Source organism: Pichia membranifaciens (assembly GCF_001661235.1).
Source record: "Pichia membranifaciens NRRL Y-2026 unplaced genomic scaffold PICMEscaffold_5, whole genome shotgun sequence".
NCBI classification, from domain to species: Eukaryota; Fungi; Ascomycota; class Pichiomycetes; order Pichiales; family Pichiaceae; genus Pichia; species Pichia membranifaciens.
In genome coordinates, this window is record NW_017566986.1 from 1,216,800 (window position 1) to 1,236,461 (window position 19,662).

Consider the following 19,662-nt stretch of genomic DNA (forward strand, 5'->3'; position numbering starts at 1 on the left):
GGTGTTGAGCTTTTTGGCGTGTTTCACTTCTCTGAAACACACACGCCAGCTTCCGACGGTGGCAGAACTGTTACCGGAAGTTGACCAGCAGAGGTACGGAAATGACTGTACAGCATAGTATCGATGATGACGGTGCTGTGAGGCAGCGTGCTGGAGGGCTCTTTGATAGACTTGCGCCGCACTTGAAATCACCCGGGAAATACGTTCTCTTCAACGTGTTCTCCACAAAACCGTGCGTGCCTGTGGTGCACAAACCGAAACCATTGCGCCCCTTGCTTGTGACCAGAACAACACACTACTGCGTCTTGTTTTCGCCGGATAATGTCCCGCTGGTTGCTGTTGAGATTTTCACATACTGCACCTTTTATAAGGACACCATCAATAAGCTTGTCTACGTGAGTAAGGCAGATACCACGGGGCTGGCCGGGTCTGCAGACGTGAACGTGGGCGCGTTTGTCACAGAGTATCTCAAATGGGTATGCCAGATGCCGGTCGAAGATCTTGTCAAAGGAGTGAAGCTGAAGAAAGGGCAAAAACAGAGAGATGCTGACTCCGCACAGCACGGTGCAGAGAACGGCGATGTTCCTGGCAGGATGTTTGTCTCAGAAACTGCACACGCTCTTTACGTTTTGCAGAGGCGGGCATCAGGAGACATTGACTATCGTATGCCGGCTTCTTCTCGGAAAATCGACGCTCTGGAATATCTTGCAGCGCTCGGAATAGAACCCGCTGCCCTGGCAAATGAGAACGTGCAGACCAGGCTAGTCCTGTTCACTCGTTCTGAAGGACAGTACCTCTTTCCGGAGTCGATGAGGAACCCAGACAAGCACGTACTTGATGGGAGAGCGTTGCTGAAGTGGTGGCTCAAGAATGTGGACCGTATAGCGGATGATTGGACAGGACCTGCAAAGTACCTTAACATCTTGAACTCCGAAAGCAGAGACATAATGCGTTATTTTCCTTCTTCAAGCTGGAAAATAGGCAACGTCTACGACTCTCACGGCAATACAAATGAGCCGGCAATCTACGCCATTCCACTACTACCTGACGATCCGAAGGGGAGATTTTTGGAGCACTTGGTAGTAGAAGGCCGGGCCAAAAAGGTAGAGGGTAAACAGTTCTGGCAAGAACTTGCCATTCGCCAAGAGTTTAGTTTTGGTGCTGTGGTGGGCTTGATCGGCATTTCGGGGCTGCCCAGCTACAACCTGCCCAACTGCGACCAAAACGAATACAACCTCCTTTCCCCCACGAGTTTGAACCATTTCAAGGAACTAGTCACTACTAAGGACTATTCCGACAGAAGCGACTGGGGAACGCTTCTCGAAGAGTTGCTACTAACACCAAAGTTGAAACAGTATGATATCCACGGACGCTGGGAAGGCAGACAGAGCGCAAAAAGGAAGGCTGAAACTGTTAAGCCCGTGATAAACACTTTGATGTGCGTCAGGTCCAAGAAGAAACAGAAGAGTTGAGCACGCAAACTTCAAGTCTGTTTCAATAATATTTGAACGTCTAAACCATGCTGAAAAATTACCTTTGAATTGCCTATTTTGGAAAGCAAAGGAAAATGGTGTAACCCTTGGGATCCCTCTTTTTCTCATCAGCATTTCTTTCCCAACTCTGCCTGGAAGTTTTACATCTAAGATTCCCACCCACTGGAGACTTGAACTTCTTTATAAAATTGCGACAGTTTCCTAGAATGTGTCTAGAATAATTCTGATCTTGAGTTCATCGTTTTGGATTCCCCGAGTACAATTATAACGAAATCAAGATATATACCTCAAATGAAGTTTCAAATTACAGTTCTCTCATCTCTTGTCCTCCTTCTCTCCGAGTCCGCCTCAGCGGTCACCTTGTCACACCCGCTTCCTGCTTCTACTCTCAGTACTGTTTTTGTTTCATCAACTGCTTCTTTCGCACCTTCTGATGGAGGAAGTGGGTATAGCACCGGTGAGGAGCCGATTGGTTTCAAGGTCCTTGTAGATGAAAGTGATAAAGATGCCAAACCAATTGCTTTCATCCCCATTTATGAGAATGATACCACATCCGAGGATCTCGATATTCTCTCCAAGAGAGATCCCGAAGCTGCAGCCTGGAGATGGCACAAATGGGTTCCAAACCAAGCCATCTATAAAAGGGAAGCCGTAGCTGAAGCAGCGGCAGATGCTTTTGCCAAATACCACCAGTACTTCAAAAACATTGGCGTTTTCAAAAGAGACGCCGAGGCTGATGCCAACGCCAAAGCCAGTGCCTGGAGGTGGCACAAATGGGTACCTAACCAGGCGATTTACTAAATTGCACCACCTTTCTGTTGCACTCTCAAGATATCTCTCTTTTTACATACATAAGTAGCTTCTAAACACCCATGCCCAACCTTTTCTGTATTCAGGTATCTACTCAACAAGCTTGATACATGAAACTCCTCCACGAGCTTATATTACATAAGCCAACAACCCCTCCTAGGACTAAGCCAAACTTGTTTGCTCGCCTCGCCCCTTCTTGGGAGGGACACTTTATGCCGGAAGGCCCACCACACAGATTCATCTACCGTGGATCATTGGAAGACCAGAAGCTTCGGTTGGGCTTAGTAGTAAACAAGGCGGTTTGAGGATTAAAGCGTCGACTTGGTACTTGGCTGAAACACTATAACCACGATGGCCGCGTTACAAGAATTGATTCCCGTCGTCAACAAGCTCCAAGACATTGTGACGAACACGTCCCTCACTGATTTGGACTTGCCTCTGTTGACTGTCATTGGTTCCCAGTCTGCAGGTAAATCATCGGTGTTAGAGAACATTGTTGGAAAGGATTTCTTGCCAAGAGGCACCGGTATTGTTACCAGACGGCCGTTGATCTTGCAGTTAATCCATTTGGATGACGATGATCCATTGTTAAGTAGAGCAGACTACGTTGCAGATGAGCCAAGCGAACCCTCCGAGATGACCCTTGAACAGCATCTGAGGAGCCAATCAAGCTCAAATGAGATCAACGGTAAAGCAGCAGGAAGCCCACCACCTGCTGAATGGGGTGAATTTTTGCACATTCCTGGGAAAAGGTTCTACAACTTTGATAACATTAGAAAGGAGATTGAAAACGAAACATCGAGAATTGCCGGAAAGAACAAAGGTATAAGCAGAATCCCGATCAATTTGAAAATCTACTCTCCCAATGTCCTGAACTTGACACTAGTAGATTTGCCAGGTTTGACGAAAATCCCAATTGCGGATCAACCAGTGGATATTGAGAGACAGATTAGAAATTTGATCTTGGAATACATTTCAAAGCCAAACTCCATTATTCTGGCAGTGACTCCTGCCAACCAGGACTTGGTTAACTCTGAAGCTTTAAAACTCGCAAGACAAGTGGATCCACAGGGTAAAAGAACCATTGGTATCTTATCAAAATTGGACTTGATGGATCATGGTACAAATGCCTTAGACATTTTGACCGGTAAAGTATATCCCTTGAAATTGGGTTTTATTGGTGTTGTAAACAGATCACAACAAGACATCATGTCCAGAAAGTCTTTAAATGATTCCCTAGCTGCAGAAATGGAGTTTTTCAACTCACATCCTGCGTACAAGACAATTTCTGCAAGGTGCGGTACTGCATATTTAGCAAAGGTTTTGAACAAAACTTTAATGAACCATATTAGAGAAAGATTACCAGATATCAAGGCAAAGTTGAATACTCTCATGGGACAAACCGAACAGGAGTTGGCATCCTATGGAAATTTGAACATTGTTTCCAAAGAAAACAGAAGCGGTTTGATTTTGCAGATGATGAACAAGTTTGCCACCAGTTTCATGAACTCGATCGAAGGTAACTCAAGTGAGATCTCGACCAAGGAGCTCTGCGGTGGTGCAAGAATATACTATATTTACAATGAAGTGTTGGGCAATTCTCTCATGTCAATCAATCCTTTGCAAAACTTAACCGTCATTGACATCAGGACAGCAATAAGAAACTCCACTGGTCCGAGACCTTCTTTATTTGTGCCTGAACTAGCTTTTGATCTGCTGGTGAAGCCTCAAATTCAACTACTTGAAGGACCATCCCATAGATGCGTTGAGTTGGTTTACGAGGAATTGATGAAAATCTGCCATAATTGTGGCAGCCAAGAATTGGCAAGATATCCAAAATTACATGCTAAGTTAATTGAGGTTGTGTCAGATTTATTGAGAGAAAGGTTAGGCCCAACTACAAAATACGTTGAAAGCTTGATTGAAATCAATCGTGCTTATATAAATACCAATCATCCAAATTTTGTTGGTGCCGCTACTGCCATGGCAAGTGTCGTCGAAGAAAGACAAAAACAGAAGGAGCACGAGCGTGATCACGAAAAGCATCTTTTGTTAAAGAGAGAAGAAAGCGCAACCGCTCCTGCCAAGGTTGCCAAAGCTGCTGCTTCAACTGCTGCTGCTAATGCTGGAAACGGTAGTGCTTCTGCAGAGTCTAAAGAGCATTCTGCCAAATCGAACAATAAGCCAGAGTCATCTGTTCTGGATGCCATTTCTTCTTCATCACATTCTTTGACTTCCGAGTCTAGACCTGAAAAGGAAAATTTCTTGAACTTTTTCTTTGGTAAGAAGGAGGAAGTCCAAGGAAAAGTTGAGCACAATAAAATTGCACCATTCAGCTACCCTACAGAGACCGAAAGTAGCAATCTTCAATTTCATTTACCTATAGAGGATTCTATCCAGCATCAAATGGATCAATTCCACCTGAACGAGGAGCAACTGTCTGAAAGAGAGCAGCTAGAGTGTGAGCTCATCCGTAGGTTAATTGCTTCCTATTTTTCAATCGTTAGAGAAACCATCAGAGACCAGGTTCCTAAAGCTATCATGTGTTTACTTGTCAACTACACTAAAGAGAGTGTGCAAAACCAACTGGTACAAAAATTATATAAAGAATCTCTATTTGAAGATTTGTTGTATGAAGATGAAGCATTGATACAAGAGAGAGAGAAATGTGAAAAGTTGTTGGACACATATAGACAAGCTGCAACTGTCATCAGTGAAGTTATGTAGATAGTTAGACCACATTATATTTATAAATATGTAAAATGACAAGACATGTAGAAACAAAAAGACTTATTTAAATCTTTTTCCTTCTCTGTTTTTATCAAACTCAAGGCTGTGCTGCGTATTTTCAAATCGGGGCTGTTTGTTATTTGGATCAAACATGATGGTGCAAAACATGATCAAGATAAGTAACTTATCAGGCTTTAAAGAGTTTTACAAGAAGTCGGGAATATTTTTCCTTTACCAATGACCATAGACGGGTTTTGGAAAGAAGTTAATGAGAAGATACCGCTAGAACAATACCGGGTTTCGTTTCCGGATTATATATACAGTCACTACAGCCGAAGGAGGAAATTCTTGACCGTTGGAATAGATATATTCCAGTGGATCTTTGAACACGCTAGTTTTGCAGAATCGCAATCTTACAACGGATTTCCGGAATCAGAGAAATCGGTAGCGGTGGTGATTGCCGGAATCGCAAGTAAATTGAGATATCTTATATCTTTGCCCTTGAATTTCGTGATAGTTTTTGATGGGAAAATTAAGTTTGATAAACATAGATGGGATATAGAAAACGAATCATCTAATGATATAATATTTGAGGAGAGATACAAGGATGACTTGGATAGAATACGAAAGGATGAACATATCATGAACGGGAGGTGTATAACATCATTACTGGAGCTATTGGATGCATGGAACATCAGTTATGTACACGCTCCTGGTGACGCAGAAATAGAGCTCGCTAGATTGAACAAAGCTGGAATCATTGATGCCATTATATCGAATGATGCAGATGGCTTTGCTTATGGGGCAAGTGTGATTCTCAGGAACTTCTCTAAATTTTCAAACGACAAACCCAGTACAGCAACAAAGGGTGGAATCAGAAAAGGCAATGATTACTTCGTTACACCTGTAGATGCAGAGCTCATGAAACAACTTAATCTTGACACAGACAAAATTATATTTATAGCATGTTGTCAAGGCGACGATTATTCAAAGGGTGTCAAAGGGTTGGGCATAAAGAAAGCCTGGGCTTTAGCCACAAACAAAAATGCAGATTTTGATGCCGTTCAAGGGTTGAAAGACATCTATGTCAGTAAGACTAATGATGAATACATAAAAGGAAATATGCCTTACCCTTACAGAAAGCGCTTGGTATTATTGAGTGAATATAAGACCAAGCTCATGGAACACATTGCCGATAACGGGAAAGCCTATTTTGGACGAGTCCATAGTTCTGATGTAGTACTTCCGGATGACTATGTTATTTCCAGCCATTTTTATCCACATTTTTCCAAATATTTATTTGAATTTGAGTCATTCGAGACAAACTTCAGTGAATATTCTGGTCTTTTGAACAACAAATGTTATTTTCCTTCATTACCTCAACCTCTCAGCATTGCAAAATCCATTGGCAATCGGTACGAGGTATATCGTGGAAATAGTTTAAAAGGTTTCATGTGCTTTACGGTGTTTAAAGAGCAAATAGGCTTAACTTCAGAACGGGTCAAATATACTTCTTTCCATTGGTTCCAAAGCCTCAATTATGGGAGCTTGTTGAAGTGGACCAAAACTGGAAGATCTCAAAGGGAAGGAATGGAATTTTTGGCTGAATCTTTAGGCAGGTGCTACTTATGGCGTGCTATTGTGAATACCAAAGAGTTAAACCTCAAAGCAGGGGATATTTTTATTAAGAACCAAAAAAGTGTGCAGATCAACTGTGAAGGACGAGAGTTCGAACAGGCCTTTTATCAAGTCAAGTTCAAGCCACGTGAGATTTTCAAATCAATACTTGGTTTGGAAGAAAACATGGTGGACGTAAATTTGAATGACATTGAAGAAGAACATATCCATGTGTGGCTTTCCAGTTATCTCTTTTTTGTTGATGACAATGGGAGAAAGCTAGTGGAGATCTACAATGACGAAAAGACTAATAAAGCAAATACACCAAAGACTACACCAAAACGGACCCCGAGAAAGAACAGGACCCCTTTGCAAAAGACAACTTTAGATCTGCTTTCTGGTTCCTCAAAGTCACCAATAAAAATTTTGACTCTGAAGCCTGGCTTGCTAGAGATTTCGGAAGCCAGCAAAAGCGTTACCGTCAAAAGGAGTGTTCTAGATGTGGATACGTCCAATATTTTATCTTCTCCCAAGAAAAAGATCAAACACATCATTATTGATGATGATGAGCCTGCGCCTAACCCAATTTTGCTGGAGCCTTTTGAGGAAGATGCTGAAATTTCTAGAGTTTTAGAAAATTCAGACTATGTTGGCGGGAACTCATTTATTGATAACAATAGCAACATAAATGACAACGATAGCAACAAAGACAGTAATATGAACGAAGACATATTTTTTGATTCTCATGAGAACCTTAACTCATTTATGGTTGAATCACATCAACCAGGGGTCGAGCGCTCAGAACAAAAAGATAACATTATTGATTCTGGCGGGAAAGATATATACACAAGCTCACCCGGCCCATTCAATAAGTCGACAGGGCTTATCCCTGCTCGAAAAGAGCTGAAGAAGGACAAATTGACGATACATAGAGGCGTCAGTAATCTGGACGAGATGACACGGCTTCCAGAACTTCCACTCGGTCCAGAAAATCGGGGAAGTCATGAAGATGAAGGAGGAGACCCTTTGCTCGGTATCCATTGCGAGATATTAGACGATACTTTTTCATCAACTGACTCCATCGAAAAGTTGTTTGCCAAAGAAAACAAGAATGATGGTGATGTGTCAAATAAGGTGACAGCGGTCTGTGGACAGGCTGAGAAAATAACCTTAGATGATACGTCTTCTTTCACGGACACCATCGGAGGGATATTCGGCCTACAGCACCATGCTACACACGAAACCCATGGAACCCCAGAAGAGATGCCTGCTACCGTCAGCATAGATCTCACTCCCAACTATAGATCAGAAAACAACTCTGACGTGGAGACACTGGAAGAAGCCACATCCACGCCGGTCAAGAAATTGCAAGCTTCTGGACCAGTAAAAAGTGGCTCCCTTTTGCAAAATGCTCTCCACCAGGAACATCAGCAGGAAAACAGCTACAGTTTGCCCATCGGCTTTGACGGTAAGGAGATCCTTCTCGCCGAAAGCACAGATGACGAAAGCATGTGGGTGGTGCCCGAGAAGAACCAACCTTCCGTCTTTGACGAGGACATCTTGGAACTGTAACCTCCACTTGTCAGCACCATTTGTCGGCCCCGCTTCCCTATCGCCGCCCCAATGAAGCATCGCTTTGATGATTGGAACGTGCTGGTCCCACATGGCGTAAAGTGTTACGATAATATCTGCTCACTCTGGGCGGCCCGGCCGAGGCATCAGCCGACGTTTTTCCCAAAGCGGTAACAAAAGGATGCGACGGATAGAAGATCGCCACGAGTTTGTGTAGGGAACCATCGTCCGAGGTTAGAGTTTCGGTCTCGGCGGCAATCTAGAAGCGACGGTTACTGTCAGACCATTCCGTCCGGTGGTTATCGAGTGGGGATAGCACGGTTGGGATTCAAGACGGGTCTATTGTTTCGACTAGGCAGCGTGCAGCGGATGTATAAAGAGCCCATGGTGCCACTTTCCGTCTTTAGAGGATTTATGTAAAGCGGTGTCGAAGAATGTAGAAAGAAAGAGGGAGAGCTTTAAATGCCAACTGGACGTATACATGAACAGCCATGAACCAGGATAACAGACATTTTCGGACAAGGCAGTTGTGGACACGCAACGACATTGAGTTCTTCTCCGCAGAGACAGGGTTCGACCAAGACGACGACTGCGACTGCGAATGCGACAAGCGACTGTCTCCAGCACACACACAAGGTTTGGTGTCGTGCAACAACATGAATCGAAACGTGTTGTACCAGGTTTCTCCAGCACAGGTAGAACGCATGAAGATGTACAGGGCCGTCCGGCTGCCCTCGTCGAGCAGAATCCGGAATTACGAGTTGGTGAAAAGACTTGAAGCTGTTGCTGCGAGCCATAGCACTAGCGTTCCTGTAGTGATACGGGCATGGGGAAAGGAGAGGGGCTATGTAAGCTGGCATTCGGAAGACGAAGAGGTCTTTGACGACGAAGAAGATTACGACTACAAGGAGGAGGAAGAGGAGGAGTATGGCTACTACCGCGATGCTGATGCCGACACCGAAGTCGTCGACATGCTGGACACTTTGCAGATTGCGGTTCGTCTCAGCAGGGCCGAGGTCATGTTGTTGAACAAGACACTCACAGGGGAGTTATAGTGTTCGTACACATGTAATTTTCTTCTCTTTCTTTTCATATACACTATATTCATCTAACGGCGCACGGATACTCTAGAACTTGGCCTTGAGCTCCTTGTAAAAGTCGATCTCCGAGACATCCGGGTATTCGCTCTGGACTCTCCAGCTGCACTTCGCTGGGTCAAAGCCACTGCCGTTCTTCCACCGCCAGAGGCGTGTCAATACAGGATCCAGCTCGCCCTTTACTCTCTGCAGGATGTATTTACCGATGTTGGGCAAGAACTTGAACGCGTGGCCGGAGTCGCCTGATGCCACAAACAGGTTTGTAAACCCAGGAACTCGGTCGATGATGAAGTTGGAATCGTCTGTGTCTCCAATCCAGCAGATCTTCGAGTGCAGCAGCTCGTGATAGGCAAGCTCAGGGACATATTTGGCCAAGAGCAGCTTTGCCTCCCGCTCGCCATGTACAGGCATTGTGTCGGTCGGATTGAGGTTCTTGAACCGGGGCAACGAGATCTTTCTGTCTTCAGAAACTGCGGCGTGAGGGTCGTGGACTTTGTGACACGTTCCAGAGCCTGGCAACGCCACCTTCAAGAGCTTCGTCTCCGGATCCGGTGGGAAGAAATAGCCCATCTTGGCGTCGAAGAGAATCGAACAGTCTTTGTATCTCTCGTACTCCGCATCCGTGAGCTTGATGAAGGTGACAAACAAGCCTGTGGCGGATTGCTGGCCATTCAGGTTGACAAGACGGCCCGTATTGGAGCCGAGACTGACAATGACGGTACCAGCAGTGCGTCTCTGACCGCTCTTGGTGACAATGACCACCTTGTTCCCGTCACCACGCTCAACCTCGACGGCGTGGCCGTCGTCTCCAAAGACAAACTGCACTCCGTGATCCTTCGCCTCCTTGTACACCGCCACCATCGCATTCGACGAATGTCCTAGACCTCCATACGGGTTGAACTTCGACTGCTCTCCTTTCTGCAGACCGTTGTACTTCAAGAAGGGGAACTTTCTGGCGAGCTCTTCACCGCCGTCAAAGTACTCGATGTCCAGGGCCTTTCCGTGTTTTTGCAGGTTTTCGATCCCAACACGCTCAAACTCCTGTCTCGCCTTGTAATCGGTCGGCGTGATCATCACTCTCCCACAGTCCTTGTAAATGCCTTTGAATCTAGGTTCGTTTTTCCACATCTCTATTGCCTCAACACTCAGCTTTGTGTACTCCTCAACATCGTACTCGCCACGGATGATCTTGTTATAGTCGCACGAGGCAGACCACGGCGAAGGAGGCTCGTATGCATCCATTGCAGTCACCTTGTATCCGGCCTTGGCAAAGTCCAACGCAGAGGCTAGACCAAAAATGCCACATCCAACAATCAACACTGTTTTATCTTCGGCACTCATTTTTGCACTCCAGTACAGGCTCTTTGTTATCTGCTCCGGTATAGTTCTTGCACTGTAGCATCCACAGAACGACACACTCTCATAGTGGCAACGGACTTGTTGTTTGCGAACCGCTCTCCTATATATATCGTGTTCTCCAGACGTCACCTTCTCTCTATCAGCCTTCCCCGGACTAAGACCGAAGAAGTCGGAGACCTCTACAGGTAAAAATGGCAACCCGATCCGCGCGGGTTCAGTTGCCGTTTTACTGGCCCGCTGCAGAAAGAGTTGGGGTTCTCAGCCGCGGAGCGGTTTGTTCTCCGACAAGACATATATAAACTCTGACATTTTCGAAAGGTTACTGGAACCGCCATAAGGACTCCAGCTCTAAACCTGGTATGGAGTGGGGTATGCAGTGTATAAATTGACACATAAGAATATTGCAACTCACCTAAATGGCAAGGTCAAAAGTTGAGAAATCTAAAGAGACCACATCATCACTATTATCGCTACCAGTATTTTCATCCTCACTGAAAGGTCGGAAGAAAAGTCGGAACGGTTGCTTCATGTGTAAAAGACGAAAGAAGAAATGTGATGAGAAAAAACCGGTTTGCAGCACCTGCCGAAGACTAAATATTCAATGTAGCTACAAGTTGCGCTTGAGTTGGCAGGCAGTGAATCAGCGCTTCGTAGAACAGGAATCACATTTTGTGAACCCCGAATCCACCACAGCGAATGGTTATCACTTCATCATTTTCTCGATCTGGGATGTTCTCGTCAGCTACAAGCTGCGTCAGCCAGCCTCTTCCGGCACATTGTACATTTTGGAACCCTTTTCGTTGGAAAAGTACGAGAACGACACAAAGACCGAAGAGGAGTGGCGGTATGAGGTCAGTAAGATTAATTCATCTGTCATCCCGAGGTCGGAGCTTGAGAGAATACAGAACGACCTCACGTATGGCCCCAGAACCAGCGAGCAGTTTCTTTTCAACCTTTATACCAAGGTCCTTAGTCGAACAAAAAGTTTTGCTAGAAGTGAATTCATCCCCAACGATTTCATACATATCGTGATTCCAGGATGTCAGAAGTTTCCAGCTCTTTACCGCTCAGTTTTGGCGTTGTCGGCCTTAGATTTGATCAAGGGAGAGCTGTGCAAGAAAAACTCGCCCCATGATGAGTATTTAATAACCATATACAACTCTCTCTTCATTGGCTACAAAAATGACGCTTTAAACTACTTGCACGACATTCTAGACGGGTTTGACATCGAAGTTGTGGAAATGCTCGAGGAATTGGTCATCACGATCCTAATTTTATGTAACATCGAAATCACAAATAAGGGGAACAAGGAATGGGTGCGATATCTGACTGAAGCCAGTCTAATATTTGGAGCTCTTACAACGGAGAAAATATTGGACAGTGACATCTTCAAATTTGCATACAAGTACTTTTCACTTAGATATATCTTGTTGCTGACTACTCTTGACCACATAACCCTGAAACGCTTTCTTGATACCACTCCGTGGCCCTTGATTGAAAGTCTATTTGTCGACAACACTATCGAGCCGATGTTTGGCTGCTCCCCATACTTGCTCCACGTGATATACAAGCTCACCATTTTTAGCTATCTTTACGAAGGTAAAAAGATGCAAATGCATGAATTTGTTGCGAAGCTCACTAAAATGTGGTACATACTCAATACGATAACGCAAGACGAAATAGATGGCTGCCACGAATTGACGATTAGCGCAAGCTGTTATTTCTATGCAACCAAAATATATCTTTACACGATATTGATAAGACACAAACTTGAGCATTTTTTGGATGACGGATACCAAGCCTACGTCCCCAAGTTATGGGATCAGCTCACAGAATTGAGCTTGAGCCAGAACTCGCTTTTCTTTCCCAACTGGTGTTTTCTCATCATTACCACCAGTGATTTATTGGAGAACGAAGAGGCGAAGAGGATTAAGGCGCTTCGATTGTTTACATCGCTAGAAATCAATTGGCCGTTGAGCAGCGTTGTACAGATAAGGAAAGCAATTGAAAGCATATGGAAGGTATACGATTTAGTTTACGTCGGCGGCAGCGGCGGAAGCGGCGGTAAGTCCCCGCTGGATCGGGACAAACCAGATCCTTTTGATTGTCGTCAGGTCTTGAAGGAGTACGAGTACATGCTAGCGCTAACGTAGACATCTGACTCAACCAGATAACATTTTTCCTCTATAATATATCTCTAGGTCACGGCGCATTAGCGTCTCCGAAAATATACTCAACCCGATAGATAAGCAAATGTGTCAATCGCTACACGGCGCATTCAGTTGCCCTCTCAACCGCTGCGGGGGTTTCGGGGTCGGCGCATCCGGTTGCCGTTTATTTTCGAGGTCGATAAGCCGAAGATAAATCGGGTTGGACGAAACAAGTCTTTATTATAAATATCAGCCTGGTGGGCACAACAGGGTGATGTGGGGTCATAGCAAGAGTTTGAAAGAAGATAGAGTCTTGCTATCATTTATTATTCACCCTTCTTTCGAAAAGCTAGACATACCATGACCGGGGGGAAAGATAATAATGCCAACGTGGTCAGCCGTGACATCAACTCAGACTCGAAAGAGTCCAATTATGAGGTGTCCGTGAACCCACAACTCTCAACAATTCTCTCTCTCAATGATGAGGTGAACAATATGGATATCAAAGATATGGATGAGGCATACAAGTTTTTGGACGCCGAGACCGAAGCACTCGAGTTGGATCCGGCGTACGAGAAAAAACTAGTACGGAAGATTGACTTCCACATCATGACTATCATCTGCGGTTTGATGGCGGTGCAGATGATGGATAAAACAACTAATTCTTATGCGGTTTTGATGGGAATGAGAAAAGATTTGAAGATGACGTCTGAGGAATACAGCTGGGTTGGATCCTCTTTCTATTTGGGATATTTGGTCTTCGAGTATCCTGCCAACTTGCTTTTACAGAAGATGCCGCTATCGAAAACTTTAGGCTTGGCTATTGTTCTTTGGGGTGTTGTATTGATGTGCCATGCAGCATGCAAGACTGCAGCAACGTTCCTTCTTTGTAGAACAATTTTGGGTATTTTCGAAGGGTTTATGAACCCTTCTTACATCATCATGACCAGTCAGTGGTACAGGAAAGAAGAACAATTCATGAGAACGTGTTTGTGGTACGGCTTCCAAGGTCTGGGTACTTTGGTTGGTGCATCCATTGCTTATGGTCTACAAGTTCATAGGGCTGGGTATCATGCCTTTGCTTCTTGGAAATGTTTCTACATCATTACCGGTGCTATAACCGTTTTCCTCGGAGTCGTTTCGGCTTTGCATGTGCCTGATGTACCAGTGAAAGCATGGTTTTTGAACAAAAAAGATAAAATGTACGCCATAGAAAGATCCAAGTCAAATCAACAAGGTTTTGGTAACAGAAAGTTCAAGAAGTATCAGCTTGTTGAAGCCTTCACTGACCCTATTACTTACTGTATCTTTATCTATGCTATGTCATATGCAATTCCAAATGGTGGGTTGAACAATTTTGGTTCCATTCTACTCAACAAAGACTTTGGATTCTCCTCTCAACAATCAAGTTTAATGAACATGCCAGGTGGAGGTATCGATATCATTTTCCCTCCTGCAGTGGCGCTGATCAACCACTTTTGGTTGAAAGACTTTAAAATTATTTCCATGGTCATCATCAATTTGCTTTGTGTCGTTGGTACATGTTTACTTGCTTTCACTGACCATAGAGGCTCCAAGTTAACTGGATACTACACTTTGTACATTTCTACTACCAATATGGCCGGTGTTGCTTCGATAGTCTCGTCTAACGTGGCGGGCCATACCAAAAAGATTACTGCAAGTACAGTTTTCTTAGTCGGATACTGTGTTGGAAACATGATTGGGCCTCAAACATTCCGTGAATCTCAAGCGCCTGGATATGCTGGTGCCAAGACTGCCATGTTGGTATCTTACTGTGCAGGGGCTGTTGCGCTATTTGTCATTTACTGGATATATTTCAAAAGAAACAAAGACCGTGCAGCAGAGAGAAAACAAGCCGAGGAAGTCATTCCTGCTGATCGGATTGCTTTTGCAGATTTGACCGATCTTCAGAACCCTGAGTTTGTATATGATTTGTAGCTTCTTTACCATATTGCTAAATTTTTTATTTTACTCTCAAGCATATTACTCTCTTTGTCTCTTATTTTTTCTTGACTTTATTGTATATTTTTTGTTTCAGACACTAATAATGCTTAAGCGCTTACTAAAGTTACTTCGTTAAAACAAAAGAATATTTTATTAAATTATCCAAAAGAATCTATATGAACAAAATGCTCAATAGCAAGAAAAAGGGAATAAGTAAACAACAAAACAAAATTGAACACCATTAATGTCTATAGGTCATTTTTTCTTCCAAGATTTGAGCAATGATAAAACTGGTGTTATTGGATTAATCCTTCTAACTCTGAATATGTAGTAGAGAACAACCATAGCGCAACAATTAAATCCAATATAGACACAAAAGAAGCCGATATTACGCCATCTTTGACTATATTTGATTTCAATAGCTTCAAGATATTGATCACCAACAGAATACTTACATACAGCACAGTTGGAAGTATCATTCGGATTGTTGACATATCCAAAACTGTACATGAAGAAAGGCTCCAAGTATTCACCACAGGTAAGACCACTTGGTGGTTCCAAATAGTTGTATTCTTCCTTCGCACAACGAACTTTACGTCCGTGGAGAGAGGTTCCAAACAAGTTCCCGATAAAGTATGTCAATGGAGAAATTCTCCACATAAATTTCCAGAACCCTGGCATCAAGGCAGGGATTTGGAAAACGCCACAAAAAGCCATTGTAAAACTGAATATCAAACCCATGATAACATTTGCAGACGGCAAGTCCGGTGATGGATATAAGATGGCCAAGGCAAGAGCAGGATAATATAGGGAATAGAAGAAGCAGTAAGTGAACCACCAGAAACCACATCTTTCTGGCGAATTATTAAATTGAACAGGAAAGTACCAGCCGATGAAGTAGAATGTAGAAAAAACGATACAATAAGGAACTTCATTAACATATTGTGCAATCAATAAGCATGACCAGTGGAAAGTGTTTGACTTGGATTCACGAACCTCAAACAATTCTCTAGAAGCAATTGCATATGTTTGAATTTGATTCATAATTGGAGCACTAACAACCAAGGTAAGAAACGTGGCAAACATAACATCCTGCATACCAACAATAGTATGTGAGGCATTCCAGAAAGAAAAACCTGTGAACAAACTGCCAATAACGTACAAAAAAAGTTTTGGTGCAACGTAAGGAAGAGACCTGTAGAGCTGCAATGCAGTTCTTTTGTTGACTAGGTAAAGTTGATAGAAGTAGGGTGTTGCAAAAGTTTTCTTTAATTCTTCATCGACCTCAGCGGTGATATGACTGCCACTTTCAATGAGTTCATCAATTTTAGAAGCCACCTGAGCACATTCATCGCTCTCCAGCCATAATTGATGCCAGTCTTTAGAAACGGCCGAAGTCGCTCCTGCTCCAATTACCTCTAACATGTATTCAGCTGGGTTATCTGATTCTAAGCACTTTAAACCACTTCTTTTTTCAAGATAATCTAACAAAACTCTAGAATTTTGACCAATATCCCCAAAATAAACAGTCTGACCACCTCTTTTAAGCAAAAGTAGTCTATCAAATTGCTCGAACAAAACAGCTGAAGGTTGATGAATCGTACATAATATTGCTTGTCCTGCATTTGCTAGTTCCTTCAAAACTTGGACAATAGCCCATGACGATTGTGAATCTAAACCTGAGGTTGGTTCATCCAAAAACAATAAAAGAGAAGGTTTGGCAACTAATTCGGTGGCAATGGATAATTTCTTTCTCTGCTCAACATTTAATCCGTATCCTGGAACACCTGCAATGGAATCTGCGTAGTCTTCCATATGTAGGATTTTCATCACGGTCTCGACATATTCGAGTTTCTCAGCATCGGGAACACTTTTGGGTCTACGTAAACGAGCACTGAATAATAATGATTCTTTGACAGTTAATTCTGAGATGTGGAGATCTTGCTGTTGTACATAACCTGTTCTTCTTTCGAATGAAAGGTCAATAGGTTTACCATTGACCAACATATCACCTGTTACTACACCAACCTCTGTACGCCTTGATAGGACATTTAATAAAGTCGTTTTACCGGCACCAGACTCACCAATCAATGCCGTCATCGTGCCAGGTAAAACGTAACCTTGGATAGAGTCTAACAATTTTTTTTCTGTTCCATCGTATGGTACCACATAGTCAACATTTTTCCAGCAGAAGATATCACTTGAACCTAGTTGGTTGAATGCAGACTTAGCTGTCTCTGTTTGATTAATAGCATTACTATCATCAGCCAGATCAGCTCCCATTTTTTCAAGATCCTTTTGAAGCACATCATCATTACTTTCAAAGGATGTATCGCTTTCAATCACATGCTTGTGAATTTCATCATCGGCAGGGGCAATCTGCTTGAAATGATCAATTAAAGCCTTACTCACTCTGGCATTTTTAATCATAACTAATTTATCTGAAGAGGAGGGGATAGGATTGAATAGTTCAACTGCGATAGAATTGATAATCAAATAACCTGCTATGAAAATAAACATGAACCCAAAATTTCTCCAACAATGAGAAAATGCGTATGTGAAGGATAACTTGAGATATATATCACCATTAACGTCATTTGAGCCATTGTATAATATTTTTGAGTTTGCAGCACCAACAAATCCACATACTTGATTCAGTTTTGTATCAATTTGGGTGTAGAAAGGACCGTAGGGAATCAAGTTATTTATCGAACATGGCATTCTCAAGTTGTGAAATTGCATTGTGATCATTGACTCAAAAGCATATAGAATTGGATTTGTATAGGCAAACCATTTGAACCACCAGTACATCGAATTCATTTGAATCATGTATGATGAATACACGCCTAAACCTAATAATATGACACCACATATAGCCATAGCTGAAGATAAGTTGGGCATGAACGAGGAGAAAAGAGTGAATAATCCACTGACTGCCTGGACGACCAGGTTGGTCATCAACATAAACTGAAAAAATGGGCCAGGTTCTCTTTTCATGTTAGATAAGAAGTACATGATGATTGTAAAAATAACAATAGCAAATAGACGAACAGGAAATTGGACCAATTGTTTGGAGATCAACTCCGCGGAGGGATGATACATTGTATAAGCGTACTGTTTGTTCAATATCGGTTTATCTTGAAATAAAACAGGAGTTTCGGCCAACGTCATGATACTAAAGTAGAGACAGGCAAAAAAAATAATACCACTACGAGAGAAGGCACCAAGGGTGGAGGTTGGGGTGTTGTAGCCCAACGAACCGATAATGAGAGATTGAACCACAGATGCCGAAATAAAAGTTATCGTGTAAGCACGGTTGTTCAAAATACTTTGGGAACGTCTTTGGCAGCATATTTTTAGCTGTGAGAGATAATTCAAAGTGTAAAGAGAGTGTTTAGATGTTCCTTTTTCTTTTAATAATTTCCGGACTGATTGGATATCGTCAGAGGTTTGTTTGCTGCTATGGGCTTCCAATTTTTGGTCAATTTCTTGTTGTAACAGTGCGTATTCCGGGGAATTTTTCCAGTAGGATTCAAACTCGTCTGCCGATGAAGGTAAATTTTCCAGACCTGGTTTCGACTTTCTTGCCAAAGGATCGGTAACACTTGTCAAAAACTCGCAACTAGTCTGTCTACTTTCCTTAATGAAACCCATTTTTTCGAAATACATTACGGCCTTGTGGATTGGGCCAAAGTAGACCTGTCTGCCAAGATACAATATTGTGACGTAATCGAACAACTCGTAGATCCTCTCTGAAGCCTGGTATATGGTGACAACGGAAGTTGCTTTAGTGACGTTCGTAAACGTCCGCAAAGTTTGTGTGAATTCAAGGGCAGTGGAAGCATCCAACCCTCTCGTGGCGTTGTCAAAGCAGTAGACAGAGCCTTCAGATACCATTGCCTCGGCTATGGAAACCCTTTTCCGTTCACCGCCAGATATACCTCTGACAAAATCGTTTCCTACGATAGTCTTTTCGACGTGCTTGAGGCCAAACAAAATTTCGTAGAGGTTCATCATGTTTTCAATGTAAGTTTTGCGGGACTCATTATCGACCCTGATGTTGGGTGTTTTGCAGCCAATGGCAAACTTCAGGGTCTGGCCAACGGTCAAGTAGGGGAAGTGGACATCCAACTCTGGGTTGTAGATGAGCAAGTTTTTGAAAAATCTGAACATCTCCTTCTGGTCAATTCCGCTAAATGAAAGCTGGCCGTCGGTTCTAATGTACGTTTTCCGTTCCCCTGCAATGGTCTTTAGGAGCGTGGAGCAGCCTGCACCTGGTCTTCCCAAGACTAAGGTCATTGTTCCGGGAAGAGCATAGCCAGAGATGTCTTTGATAACTTTCCGCTTTTTTGCGAGCTTGGAGAAGTCAAACGTGTCTTTTTTGTCCTTGCGGAACTTGTCCACGAGGTAGACGATAGGGAAGAAGAAGATAGACACGTCTTTCAAAACGGAGGCAGACGCGTTTTTCCCCACGACAGTGAGGTCCCGGAAGACAACTTCGAGCTGTGGTTTTGGTACGTTACTTTTGGCGTTAAAGTTGACGATGTACTGGAGAATCTTCTGAAGGTCGAAGTCCTGTGGGTCCAACTGGAAGGTTTCCATCTCATTAGCGGTAAGCTTGGACATCTGCTTCGAGAGCGTTGACAAGCGGGTCATTACGTTCATGTGCTCGTCGTTGCCTGTCAACGACCCGGAAAGTGACCGGTGGATACTGGCATTGACACTGTCGTAGTACTCGGTGGTTCCTGGCTGAGGCCCGCAGATGCTATCGGCTTTCTCTTCAGCGTCGGCGGAAACGACGGGGTTCGACATGGGGCGCTGACTGGGAGTGTTCACTGGGGAAAGAGATGTCGCTGCAAGGTTCGAGAC

General features: G+C 43.4%; 9 protein-coding genes across 9 annotated transcripts; 7 read left to right on the top strand and 2 right to left on the bottom strand.

Annotated features, from left to right (window-relative positions):
• Positions 1-101: 101 nt before the first annotated feature.
• PICMEDRAFT_74179 (hypothetical protein) lies at positions 102-1,472 on the top strand (the record flags this gene model as incomplete). Its single annotated transcript, XM_019164698.1, has 1 exon — positions 102-1,472. One exon carries the CDS (start codon positions 102-104, stop codon positions 1,470-1,472), a length of 1,371 nt encoding a protein of 456 aa, XP_019016532.1.
• Positions 1,473-1,572: 100 nt separating this feature from the next.
• PICMEDRAFT_172184 (hypothetical protein) lies at positions 1,573-2,412 on the top strand. The gene has a single exon (XM_019161514.1). The coding sequence runs from the start codon at positions 1,785-1,787 to the stop codon at positions 2,292-2,294; it is 510 nt and encodes a 169-aa protein (XP_019016533.1). The 5' UTR covers positions 1,573-1,784; the 3' UTR covers positions 2,295-2,412.
• Positions 2,413-2,539: 127 nt separating this feature from the next.
• On the top strand, positions 2,540-5,144 carry PICMEDRAFT_17888 (hypothetical protein). The gene has a single exon (XM_019161793.1). The coding sequence runs from the start codon at positions 2,655-2,657 to the stop codon at positions 5,028-5,030; it is 2,376 nt and encodes a 791-aa protein (XP_019016534.1). The 5' UTR covers positions 2,540-2,654; the 3' UTR covers positions 5,031-5,144.
• A 126-nt stretch (positions 5,145-5,270) lies between these two features.
• On the top strand, positions 5,271-8,222 carry PICMEDRAFT_13140 (hypothetical protein; the record flags this gene model as incomplete). The annotated part of the gene is made up of 1 exon (XM_019160020.1): positions 5,271-8,222. The coding sequence occupies one exon, from the start codon at positions 5,271-5,273 to the stop codon at positions 8,220-8,222; it is 2,952 nt and encodes a 983-aa protein (XP_019016535.1).
• Positions 8,223-8,467: 245 nt separating this feature from the next.
• On the top strand, positions 8,468-9,313 carry PICMEDRAFT_172189 (hypothetical protein). Its single transcript, XM_019161515.1, has one exon. The coding sequence runs from the start codon at positions 8,714-8,716 to the stop codon at positions 9,275-9,277; it is 564 nt and encodes a 187-aa protein (XP_019016536.1). The 5' UTR covers positions 8,468-8,713; the 3' UTR covers positions 9,278-9,313.
• Positions 9,314-9,349: 36 nt separating this feature from the next.
• PICMEDRAFT_74184 (hypothetical protein) lies at positions 9,350-10,660 on the bottom strand (the record flags this gene model as incomplete). Its single annotated transcript, XM_019164699.1, has 1 exon — positions 9,350-10,660. The coding sequence occupies one exon, from the start codon at positions 10,658-10,660 to the stop codon at positions 9,350-9,352; it is 1,311 nt and encodes a 436-aa protein (XP_019016537.1).
• A 397-nt stretch (positions 10,661-11,057) lies between these two features.
• On the top strand, positions 11,058-12,920 carry PICMEDRAFT_17891 (hypothetical protein). Its single transcript, XM_019161794.1, has one exon. It carries the CDS (start codon positions 11,095-11,097, stop codon positions 12,829-12,831), a length of 1,737 nt encoding a protein of 578 aa, XP_019016538.1. The 5' UTR covers positions 11,058-11,094; the 3' UTR covers positions 12,832-12,920.
• A 183-nt stretch (positions 12,921-13,103) lies between these two features.
• Positions 13,104-14,909, top strand: PICMEDRAFT_17892 (hypothetical protein). Its single transcript, XM_019161796.1, has one exon. The coding sequence runs from the start codon at positions 13,189-13,191 to the stop codon at positions 14,785-14,787; it is 1,599 nt and encodes a 532-aa protein (XP_019016539.1). The 5' UTR covers positions 13,104-13,188; the 3' UTR covers positions 14,788-14,909.
• Positions 14,910-15,048: 139 nt separating this feature from the next.
• Positions 15,049-19,458, bottom strand: PICMEDRAFT_36301 (hypothetical protein; the record flags this gene model as incomplete). Its single annotated transcript, XM_019162999.1, has 2 exons — positions 15,049-17,028; positions 17,101-19,458. 2 exons carry the CDS (start codon positions 19,456-19,458, stop codon positions 15,049-15,051), a joined length of 4,338 nt encoding a protein of 1,445 aa, XP_019016540.1.
• Positions 19,459-19,662: the final 204 nt, after the last annotated feature.

What these genes read in the sequence shown, in the direction of transcription:
- PICMEDRAFT_172184 (XM_019161514.1), top strand. Translation starts at nt 1,785, where the DNA reads ATGAAGTTTCAAATTACAGTTCTCTCATCTCTTGTCCTCCTTCTCTCC.
- PICMEDRAFT_17888 (XM_019161793.1), top strand. Translation starts at nt 2,655, where the DNA reads ATGGCCGCGTTACAAGAATTGATTCCCGTCGTCAACAAGCTCCAAGAC.
- PICMEDRAFT_172189 (XM_019161515.1), top strand. Translation starts at nt 8,714, where the DNA reads ATGAACCAGGATAACAGACATTTTCGGACAAGGCAGTTGTGGACACGC.
- PICMEDRAFT_17891 (XM_019161794.1), top strand. Translation starts at nt 11,095, where the DNA reads ATGGCAAGGTCAAAAGTTGAGAAATCTAAAGAGACCACATCATCACTA.
- PICMEDRAFT_17892 (XM_019161796.1), top strand. Translation starts at nt 13,189, where the DNA reads ATGACCGGGGGGAAAGATAATAATGCCAACGTGGTCAGCCGTGACATC.